This window comes from Trachemys scripta, chromosome 22, assembly GCF_013100865.1.
Source record: "Trachemys scripta elegans isolate TJP31775 chromosome 22, CAS_Tse_1.0, whole genome shotgun sequence".
NCBI classification, from domain to species: Eukaryota; Metazoa; Chordata; order Testudines; family Emydidae; genus Trachemys; species Trachemys scripta.
In genome coordinates this window covers 10415993-10428090 of record NC_048319.1, presented here as the reverse complement: position 1 = coordinate 10428090, position 12098 = coordinate 10415993, and the positions used below count along the sequence as shown (strand labels likewise).

The 12098-nt window shown below is 45.7% G+C and overlaps 1 protein-coding gene across 1 annotated transcript; it reads left to right on the top strand.

Moving 5' to 3' along the window:
- Positions 1–715: 715 nt before the first annotated feature.
- Positions 716–5812, top strand: OAZ1 (ornithine decarboxylase antizyme 1). Its single transcript, XM_034755219.1, is given in 6 exon segments — positions 716–922; positions 3838–3895; positions 3897–3983; positions 4182–4354; positions 5169–5254; positions 5457–5812. Coding segments are annotated over 6 exon segments (657 nt in total). The 5' UTR covers positions 716–800; the 3' UTR covers positions 5588–5812.
- The last annotated feature ends 6286 nt before the right edge of the window (positions 5813–12098 follow it).

Sequence of the window (12098 nt, the reverse complement as noted above, 5' to 3'; positions counted from 1 at the left end):
GGGAGCTGGGGTTAGCTGTGGAGGGGGAGGGGAGTCGGTGAGGGAGGAGTCGGTGGGGGAGCTGGGGTTAGCTGTGGAGGGGGAGGGGAGTCGGTGAGGGAGGAGTCGGTGGGGGAGCGGGGGTTAGCTGTGGATGGAAGTCAGTGAGGGAGGAGTCGGTGTGGGAGCGGGGGTTAGCTGTGGCGGGGGAGCGGGAGGGGAGGCCGAGGGGCTCCCGGTAGAGAGGCTGCGGGGGCCAGGCAGGTTTCACCACAGACAAGAGTCAGAGGACGCCACACAAGCTCAGCGCATGCGCACAGCGCCTCCGGCCCCCTTACCTCAGGCAGTGGGAGGCGAACTCGGGACTCGAAGAGAGCTCTCCGGGGGGCGTGAACGTTGGCGCCGCCATCAGCCTCCCCCCAATACGGGGCCAGCACATCAAACGCTGCTCAACCCCCTCCGTCCGCAGCCAATCAGAACCGCCGAGCTAGTAAAGCGCCCACTCTAGTCCCCGTTTGAGCGTCATCCTCCTCACCAGCCAATAGGAAGAGAGCTCATCCCCCCCCCACCCCGTTATGGTCCTCAGCCAATGGGAAGCCAGTCTCTCTGGCGGACAGTTGGCCGTTTACCGCACAGGGACCGTCACCCTCTAGAGGGCGTGGGCGCCGTTGATTGGGCGTGGCCACCGGGAGGGGCGTGGCCAGTCTCCCGGAGCGGCTATATAAGGGGCCGCGGGGCGGACAGGCGCCATTTTGTACGGCAAAGAGTCTGGGCCGGGGGGAGGCGGCGGAGGGTTTCGGGGTTCGGACCAGAGCGGCCGGATGGTGAAATCCTCCCTGCAGCGGATACTCAACAGTCACTGCTTCGCCAGAGAGAAAGAGGGGAATAAAAGCACCATCATCATCATGCCCGCCGTGCTGAGCCTCAGTGCCGGACAGAGCAGGTGAGGCGCCGGGCCTGCCTCCGCCCCCCCCAGCCCCTCGCTGTGGGGCTCTGAGGGGCCCCCGCCGGGCCGCCCCATCATCCCCGGCGCTGCGTTGGCCCTGGGCCCCTGGAGGGCAGCGCCCTGAGTGTGGGTGCTAGGCTCATCTCGGGGGGGAGGGGGGGCGGAGATCACGTGACTTAGCCCCTTTGGGGACCCCCCCGCCAGGGCACAGGCCTTAGGAGGTCCTTTAACACCCCCCCATCGCGCACGTGGGAGTCGCCCCCCCTCCCCCTAGGCCTCGTTACTACTTCCCCTTCGAGCAGGTGAGCCCCCCCTTGCTTGGGGGCGGCCTTCGCCGGGGCCTGTCTGGAGCCCCCCGTAGCCCCAGATCACCACGTCGCTGGGCTGCATTCAATTCGTCTCCAGCTCAGCGGAGCCGCAGCGGCGGCGAATCACGGTCCCCTCCCCACGGCGCTGTTCCCCCCTAGCGCCCGCCGGGACCGTCCTTACAGTAACCCAGAGCCGAACCGGCCACGTGACAGTTAAAGGGCCGTGAGCTGGAAACAGCAGCCCCACAGCTGGCTGCTGAAATTGCCAGGATGGCTAACGGGTCAGCAAAGGCACGACGGTAGGTTGCTGCCACAGTGGGGACTTGTAGCTACTCCTCAATAAAGAAAGATCTCCTAGAAATGCCTACCTCAAAGCACTAGACTGTTTCTGGTGTGAAGGCATTTCCTCTGATCGTTCAGAATGGCAGAAGAGTGGGAAACGTGAGAGCCTTTCTGTCAGGGTATATTTACATGCATGGAAACGAACCAAGGTGCTTAGCCTAAAGTAGAACCGAAGAGTGTTATAAAAGCTGCTTGCTTAATCCCCTGATGCCGTTTAAGCTATGACTAATTGCTGGGATGAAAACATATGAAAATTACCATGACCTCTGCAGGGGACAGAAAGTAGCTATCAAACCAGTTATGCATTAGAAGTCTGGCTTTCCCTTTTCAGAGACTATTTTAAGAAGCCATTTTTGTTTAGAGAAAGTTATGGTCCAAAAGGAAGGCCATATAGAGGCCACACAGTGAGCACAACTTTAAAATGTGGTATTAAAAGTAACTCCCAAAGGTAAATGAGCCTTTATGCATGCTACAAAACTGTTCATTAAAAAAAAAAAAAACCACTGGATTAAAGAACTCGGGATGGTAATTCAGACTTGTATTTAACCCCCCCCCCATATATGCAGTTCTATACAAGTGCTTAATAAATAAAAATGTGGTTCTTATCACATGAGGACAGTGAGATACACTGCTTTATAATTCACCTCAAAAGGAATATTAAAATAAATGTTTAATGCATATATTAGAGCACCAGTTGAATTCTTTACTGTTAAACTGCTGCACTTTGGAAATTGAATACAACTGAGGGCTCAGATACAATTGATATCAATTGGTCCTAGTTTCTTGTAACTTTATGCAGTATAATACATTCATATTCTAGCCTCACAGTGGTCCCCTTTATTGATCACTTTCAGCATAGGATATTGAACCTGTCAATATATAGCTGTTCAGAGGCTTTCTAATCAGTGGTCTGTTTGTCTCTCCACAATTTTCTGACTGATTTGGAAATCTCAAACCGGTTTGGACTGAGCAAAATGGTGGATTATTTTGTACATGTTTATACCGATTTTGCAAATGGCTGCTGGCACTCACAGATAGGACGATTGTGAAAATTTCCCTAAGGGCCTCGATTGCTGCATCTGCTGAGATGACGCAACCGAAGTGGAAGCCTGCAGGGTGAAAGATGGTGCAGAGGGAGGGGCTAATGGGCACAGCAGTCATTCTTGTTACTGTATAAAGCTGATCAGGCAAGCAGGCTTCCTGATGGTATGAAACAACTTGTGTAGAAAAATTAGGTTTAATAGTTTCAAGAGGATGGAATGCTTTAAATAGAGGCTTCTGTAGTAATCAGTATTAAATTTAGCAGAGCCGTATAAATGCTCTCTGCATTGGAAATTTTTTTAAAGACGCTCAATATGAAAACTTCAAGTAGGTTTTCAGATTAGTGATATTTTAAGGGAACAGTCTTCAGTTTTTTACTGAAGTCTCACAAACGTACTATTTCCTCGTGAGCTTTGAATGGTGAAAACAATTTGGAGATATCAAAAAACAAGTAGAATCTACTTAAACTCTCCAGAATGTAGAGAAACAAGGCGAGTACTTCCAGAACAAACTCAGCACAAGGTCTGATCTGTAGGCACAGGGCCTGAGACATCGGCCAAGGCAACACTGTTTTTCATAAAAATGAAAATAAATTATAAAATAATTTATAACTAAAACTATAGTTAACCTTAGAATTGGGAATTCTAGTACCAGCGCTACTGCGATCAAAACGTTCATACGTAAACCACAAACTGGTCAAGAGGGAGGAAGAAAGTAAAGTCTCAGTTCTTGCCTGTGCAGAACTTCTGTTGGCTTCAGTGGGAATTACTCATTAAAATTGTGAGATTGGACACGGAGGCTATTTCATAATTTAGAAACGTTTCATTTGTCACGCCTGGCGATAACATTTATAGGTTAATTTAACTGTAAAATTTATAATTAAGTTCTCATTTGTGTTTTTCAGCCTTAACTTTAAATGTCATCAAATCCTTAGCTTTCCTGACACTTGTGGACTTGGCATACATTTAATGTGCCTCTTGTTTTTGTGAACATAGGCCCCTTGCGACCTACGTGTTTTTGTCCTATGTCAAGGAGACTGGCACTCCTTTCCCTTTGCTGGATAAATGCAAGTTAATTAAGACTTAATTTTGCTTTCATAAGCTCAGGCTAATAGCATGTTTTCAATGTGTTTCCTGTTTAAAATGTGATACAAAACGTGAATGCTGCTTGTTTTCTTTATTAGGCTTTATGTAGTTTAACTGAAATCATGATTTTCTTTAGTTCCAGGGTTTCTTTCAATTGCTGTAGTAACCTGGGTCCGGGGCCTCGGTGGTGCTCCTGATGTCCCTCACCCACCCCTGAAGATCCCAGGTGGGCGAGGGAATAGTCAGAGGGATCACAATCTTTCAGCTAATTTATTTTATTCTGTAAGTATATGCAATCTAATGCCATGCAGTCTTAGCTTCATTTTCTTAGTTTATTAATGACTTTTCATATGGTGAAGACTATATGAGAAGGCTATACTACAAATCCTGACGGCAGTGCTCAAGAATTTTGTGCATGTCCATGAGTTTAATTTCAAATTTGTGATGAATTAGAAGTAACTTCCCATCTTATTGTAACAGGATAATCGGCTGAACGTAACAGAGGAACTAACATCTAATAACAGGACAAGAATTCTCAATGTCCAGTCAAGGCTTACAGATGCCAAACATGTTAGCTGGAGGGCAGTGCTGAACAACAACAACCTGTATATTGAAATTCCCAGCGGTGCTCTGCCTGAAGGGAGCAAAGACAGGTATGCAGGATAGAGGTGTAATATGCCCTTTAATGTCTCTCTTCTAATTAGGAATTAACTTCATTACTCCTGAAGAGTGATACTTCTGCATTGGCTACATCCACTTACAGCTGATGATGGGTTTATCATGCAGGCTTCCTTGGCTATAGAATTTCTTCTGTTCCAGTCATGACACAAATCTCGTTTTTTTAAAAGTGCTATAACAGTGCTAAATATTATTCCTATTTTGGGCATGTGCTAGTGAGAATGTAACCTAAATCTCACTTGTTTCATTCACACTGTGATCCTGAGTCTTCAGAGATGGAAGCTAGCCCTAAAGCAGCATAAACATACTTGCCTTTAGCTGTTGAGTTCTTGCTTTTTTAGCTGCAGAAAGGTTTAGTCTGACTTAAGCTCATCGTTTAAGGAGGAAAGTAACTTATTAATAGTAAAAAGGATTACATGGCTGGTTTGCGCTCTTACAAGTAAAGAAACACCAGATATTACACTTTTATTCATAAACCCTTAACTAACTTCTGTTGGTGTTTGGGCCTTAAAGTGCAGTGGCCTCTATCACTGTTAGTGGTATATGCTAATTCTGAGTGTTAAGCTGGAAGTCTAACTGGGCTGTGTGACTTCAGGGGTAAATCTGACAGCCTCTCTTAGCTGTCAGTGTGAACCTGGGTACTTACACTGCTACCTGATTCAGGAACCCAAATTTGCAGGTGCAGACGTGCCCATGAGGTCACTTGCTTGAAAATTTGTCCCCACATAGTTTTGTGCCTCCACAACATTGCTGGAAGGAATTGTCCGTCTCACTGATATTCCACTTTAGTTTTGCAGTTCTTCTTGAGTTTGCTGAAGAACAGCTTCAAGTTGATCATGTCTTCATTTGCTTCCACAAGAACAGAGATGACAGAGGTGGGTGTAAATTTGAAGCCTGTTCAATTGCTTTCACCATGTGACTTCAGTAATATAGAAAAGTAGCTTCATATAAATGTAATTGCAGTATATCTGTAGAAATTGGTCTCTTCAGATGTCTCATTACTGCTCTGTTGGCCAGTAGGGATCGTCTAATGATCCGAATATCAGATTAAACTTGTATTCTTTCTACTTTTTGCAGCTGCATTGCTCCGTACTTTCAGCTTTTTGGGCTTTGAGATTGTGAGACCAGGGCATCCCCTTGTCCCCAAGAGACCAGATGCTTGCTTCATGGCCTATACGTTTGAGAGAGACTCTTCGGAAGAAGACTAGATTGCAATGTTTGCCTCTTAGAGCTTTCTTGTTGTCTATAAAGATGAAACTGTAGAAATTTTGTCAACATCTATTATACAGTACTTATAATTGTTTGTTCTTTGTACAAAATATTGTGACCAACTGCTCTGGTGGTGGGATGTTGAAAATTTCAAACTTCATCTTTTCTGAATTTGTGCGCATGTTGTGATTGTGCAAATAAATGCTCACTCCAAATTAGCAGTATATTTCTTGAAGTTTAATATTGTGTTTGTGATACCGAAGTATTTGCTTTAATTCTAAATAAAAATTTATATTTTACTTTTTATTGCTGGTTTAAGATGTTTAAGACTTCCCTCTGGTGGGGAAGCTGTGTCCCAGGCTTTTGAATCAAAATGGTAGGTAAGGGCTGCCAAACTAACTTTAGTTTACCCTCCTTGCTGAAACAACAAGGAGTCTGGTGGCACCTTAAAGACTAACAGATTCTGGGGTGGGAATGGGAGTCCTGATGGAATCTGTTAGTCTTTAAGGTGCCACCAGACTCCTTGTTGTTTTTGTAGATACAGACTAACACGGCTACCCCCTGATACTTGCCTCCTTGCTGACTTCATAATGTGACCTGTCTGGATGTATTAATCACTTATGTCAAGTGTACCTGGCATTCACACCTCAGTAGTACACAATTTTACAGCACCGATGATGTGTTTAGTTAGACCAGTTAATATTTCATGGGTGATCAGTGGTTGCTATTGAGGGGGTGCCTGAATGTGTACAAAGCCACAGTTCCTGTTCAGTAGTGGTTTTACATGATACATAAAAGGAGATTACCTTGGTGAAAGGAAGACTGACCGGTGTAAAAATAGATCTGACTTGGCTGCTTGCTTTACCTTGCAGCCTATTGGGGTTTACTTTCAGTAAAAATGGAGTTGGATACCTTGAATAAAGACCACCATTCCACCTCCTTTTGATCTGTAATGTAACATCTGGCTGATCTTATACAGTGTCACATGACCATAATCTGCCAGCGTTTACTTTGACCTCCATGTCAGGGATTAACTCCTTGGAGTCTGTTTGACCTGCTGCTGGTAGCAGATGGCCAGTGATATACCCTCTCCTGGTATTATAGTCCATACCTAAAACCTGATTCCTTGGCCCGCTAAAATGGGGATGAGGCATATATGTTGAAGCTCTTGAACACATCCCAGTGAACTTTCAGACAGCATTAGGTGATTTAATGGCTGGTTTGAGATAGAATTCATAACGGGTGGTAAGGTATTTGCCATTTGCTGGGAGTGTATCTACACTTTGACCAGTACATTAGCAATGAATCAGTGATTCTTCACCAAAGCCTTAAATCATGAGTGATGATTTACTATGCAGTCTATTTAATACAAAGGGAATTCCTCTGTGCCCTTCAAGCATATCCATTTTCTAATGCATCTTAAACAGTCTCTGGTTGCAATGACTGGAGGTGTTCCATATCTCCTTCATCTACAGGGGCATCGTATTGGGTGAGGTCATAGAATCCCTTGAGACTTAAGTCATTTCAGTTTCCTGGTATGAGTGTTTGGTTTTGCATATTGGGTCATTTATTACTAACTGGAAATCATTAATGGTTCTAGTTCAGGGGGAAGCTAGCTCTTTCCAAAGACTAAATTCTGACCCTGGGGCTATGCTCACTGCAGCTCTTGTAGACACCAGTGAAGTCAACTCGAGTAACAGGGCAATAAACCAGTCTAGACATGTAGGTGAGTAGTGGGGCCTTGAGGGGAGGTCCTGCTGTGCTATTTATAGCTAGGAAGCACTAGAAAGAGCACAGGCATGTCTCAAAGGGAGCAGAAACCCATGTCACCTGCATTCCCCTCCTTGGGCTGAGAGCTAGTCACTAGCTCTGCTGAGCTGACAGGTAGGTACCCAGCCACTGAATTCTCTGCACAGAGGAAGGGAGAAGACAGCAGGGGAAAGTGAATCCCTGGTCCAGATGGCATGAAGATACCTTCCCCTAAAATTTCTCACTAGTGCTACTCATACTAGTGATGGGAGGGCTAGTAGAGTCCAGGGGACTTAACTATTATGTCACCTAACCTTGGTCTGGGCAAAGGTAGGCACGGGCTTAAATGTTGGCAGCTGCCTAGAAACCAGTTATGTTTGTACCCCCCACTATTGCTTCCACAAGTGAATAGTAACAGGGAGGACATTCAGGAGAAAAATAGCGTAGAGACAGTGTGAGATGCACCAAGATGAGTGTTGGCAGGAAGGCTGGCCCTCGTGAGAGCGGTTGGGTGATGGATGGTATCAGCAGAGGGCACGCAGTGCTTATGGGTCCTCTGACAAGGTTGGGGGTGACCTGTGTCCACGGAAAGGGACTCTGTGCCTGCTGGCTGTTTGGGATGCCCACACCAATGGCGGGGGGGGGGGGGGGGGGAGACACAAAACCCTCAGGAAAATGTGGTTATTTCAAACAAACAAACCCAAAGTGAGTCCAGCTTCTAGAAACACATTTAATTGGATTTTGTTAATTTCACCAGATGCTTGTTAGAAGCACAGAAAATCAAGGGGCTGGTTCAGTATTGTCTCTTCCACAGTGTTCAGCATCAGCTGCTTTGGGAGAGGCCCTGCAGCGGCACTTTCCTCTTGATTCATGTAGTTAAAGGTCAGCTTATGCCCTGGAGTCTGTGGTTTATATTTCTTCCAAAACTCAACAGTCGTTAATATTTGCTCTTGTAAGGTGGATGGTCTCTTCTATAGTGTTTGTTTAATTCTGCTCAGCTCTTGGCCTCCATGAGAGCTTGGAGGGGGGGAGAGTTCCACAGACTGACTGCACTGTGTAGAAAAGCATTTCCTTTGATCCGTTTTGAGTGATCCCACTTAGACCTTTGTCCTTGTATTGCACGCCAGGGTAAATAAGAGCACCTGAACCGCCTCCTCTCAATCATTCATTACAGCATATACTTTCAGCATCGGCAGTGACTTTTAACATCCACCTGGGAGCTTGGCTTTTAAGGACACATGCAGTATAGCACTCAATTAATATGACTCCCTGGCTGGATTCCAAGCTTAGCTTTAAGCTGCTAAACAATGCTGTAATATTGCATTATACAGCTAAAATAATCCCTTAACATTGAATTTATTTAAAGGAAGCATTAAGCTTGGAATAAACCATTAACTAACTGCTTAAGGTTTAACTTTTTTCTGTTGCAGTAATGTAAAGGGAGTCAGCCGGGAATGGTACGGACTCCAATCAGCAGTAACATTGAGGGCTTTAAAGGGGATGCCATTACACTGAAATTGACTTAGTCTAGTGACAAAAGGAATTAAAAGTTGAGAGCACTTTGGAACAGGGACCATTCTGCGCTGTTGTACAGTGCTTAGCACAATGGAGTCGTAGTCCATGACTGGGGCTCCTGGGTGCTACCACGCTCCCAACGATCAATTATAATAATACTCCTGCCTGTGTCCTTTGCCAAGTTTTTGTCATCTTGCAATCACATTTACCTCCTTTTAAAAATGTTAATCTCTCCTCTCTTGCTGTGTGAAAGACCCACATAAACAACAAGATGGCCGACTGACTATAAAGGGGAAGTGCTCTCAAATGCATAAAGGTATTAAATTGACTGCATAAACTTGTGAGTGACGAGTGTAACTTTCAATGATGGTCATCGACTGTTATTTGTAGCAATATTACATAAAAATTGCAGTGCTGTGCTGGTTGCAGGATGGTGAGAGAGATAAAGTGGGGGAGGTAATATCTTTTATTCGACCAACTTCTGTTGGTGAAAGAGAGAAGCTTCCAAGCTCGAAGTTGGTCCAATAAAAGATATTACCTCTCCCGCCTTGTCTCTCAGACAAATTGCAGAGAAGTGTGATTTTTAAGGTGATTGCATCGCAGGATAAAAGTCAAAGGCTCATAATTTTAAAAGAGAATAAAAGATGTTCCCATGGTTAAGACACAAGCAGTTTGGGTGACAAGGCTTCCTGTCCTTGCTCCTCTGCAGACATTTTGTATGACCTTGGGCAAATTGCTAAGTTTCTCTGTGCTTTGTTCTCCATCTTTAAAATGGGGATAATCCTGACCTACGTCACAGGCGTTTTGAGAGGATAAACACATTAAAGATTGCGAGGCGCTCAAGTACCGCAGTGACTGGGACAGTGTATGAACCAAAAATAGATTAAAATAATGTGGGACACTGATGTGAACCCAAAGTAATTGCGTTCATGTCGTTGCGGTTCTTCTGGATTTATGTCACTGTAACTGAGAGCCGACTTAGGCCTGTGGTAAATAAACAGGAGCATGTTGAGACTGGAGCAAGCACAACAGATCCTTTTTGTTTCTTTGTTTTGCTGCGGCTAGTGCTCGGTGTTTTACTGCCATCTTGCAGCCAGATGAAGTATTGCAGGAGATAATTGAGAAAAGGCTAACAAGGGTCACCCAGAAAATCAGTGGCAGAGCTGAGTATAGACCCCAGATATCCTAACTCCTCGGGCTGTGCTTTTAACCACAAGACAATCCTTTCTATGAAAATCCCCGTCCGTTATAATCTCTCCAAATAGGCATGAATGTGTGTAACTGACATGGCTCAGCCTAAGCAAAACCAGAAATTGACAATGTTCTTTGGCTCACTGTGTTAGCAGACACTTCGGAAGTAAGCATCTTGCGTAAAAGGAAGCATTGCCCAGGCGAAGCCTGTGTTGGAAGGGCGCGGTGTGCCCACAAACACATTCTTTCTACCTCTCAGAAGCCTGTCTGGCTGCCAATGCCTTTGAGGGGTCAGAAACAAATGAAGCTTGTACTACGCTGTAAATCCGATTAGTCCTGCAATAGCCTGTACCTGTAGTACTAATCCGAGCAAAGCTTTCCACGGCACTGGCATAAGCAGGTGTGCTTAGCTAACTTTTATTTGATGGTTCCCCCTCTGCTTCTGTGAAATTGCAGTTTAAACCTTTTGTTTAGAAGCTAAACGGAGTTGAGGACTTGACTCATCTGGAGCAGTTACTGAGAGGTGGACGCAGAGAAAGCCGAGTGCTGATCTCCAGAGGAAACTTTACTGCCCTGTCTACATTAGCGCTGTCACTAGTGGAGCTGAACAAGTGGGAGCACAGAATCAGAGAAAATGTTGGACTGGTAAGGATCTCGAGAGGTCATCTAGTTCAGCTCCCCGCGCTGAGGCAGGACCAAGTATACCTAGACCAACTTAGCAAGAATATCCTAATGCAGGCACATTCAGGCCTAAAGTTAGCTTCCTAAATCCACAGTTAGGAAGCTAATAAGATTGGCAGAATTATCAAAGAGGCCTAACATCTGTCAACAGTGTTGACAATATTTGTACACTTCATTGAAGCAAAAATTTGCTATATCCAATCATGCTTTAATCTTGAGAGAAGACTGTGGGGACCGGATAACTTGTCAAATATGTTAAGAACTGTTATAAAGAAGACCACGATCAATCGTTCTCCATGTCCACTGAAGGTAGGACAAGACGTGATGGACTTAATCTGCAGCCAGGGAAGACTTTATAACCGTCAGGATAGTTAAGCTCTAGAATAGGTTTCAAAGGGAGTGTGTGGAATTCCTGTCAGTGGAAGTTTTTAAGAAGGGGTTGGACACAAACACTCTCAGGGATAGTCTAGGTATACTTGGTTCTGCCTCAGTACAGGGGGCTGGACTAGAGGACCTCTTGAGGTCCCTGCCAGCCCTCCATTTCTATGTTTCTATGTCTGTTGGTGGTGTCACCGCTGGGTGATGGTCAAGAGGAGGAATGAACACACTTTATAAATAAAGTGAGATCATGTGTGATGCTTTACCCTACATACACGTTGCTGGGTACTAGAAACCTGCAGGGCTGGCGCAATCCATTAGGCGACCTAGGCGGTTGCCTAGGGCGCTGCGATTTGGGGGGCGGTGACCGCGGCGGTATTTCCGCAGCGGGACCTTCCGCCGCCTCTGTGGGGGAATGGCATTTCGGGGCGGGACCTTCCGCCACCTAGGGCGGTGGAAAAGCTGGCGGCGCTCCTGAAAACCTGATCCTGAGAGGTACCAAGCATCCACAACTCCTTGACTTTCATGGGAACTGAAGGTGCTTGGGCCCCTCGGAGGAGATGGGGTATGTGTGTATACTTCTAAGTCCAGTGCTGTCTACAAGTGAAATGAACGTGGTGCTCTCATCTTAGTCTCTGAAATGGCCATATGTTCACCGCATAATCTCTAGTTTGAGGATGAGAGGAGTCCTATTCTCCCACTATGCAGGGAAGGGAAACTCCATGAGTTGTAGCTCCCAGGGTTGCAATGCTGTTGCCCATGCTGTCCCAATGGTGGGAATAAACAGAGGACTCCTGTCTCTAGGGCTGTCAGCCCAGCACAGAGCAAACAAGGAGATTTTCAGGCAGGACTTGTGCATGAACCTAGGGGGTTGTACACTGCTGGCGTTTGCTTCTGCTCACTGCTTGAGTAACCTGAGCCTGGCTTAATGTTTTACATTCAAAGCTGCAACAACACAGGGAATAGCACGCAGACTGCCCGGCAGACAGGAAGGCC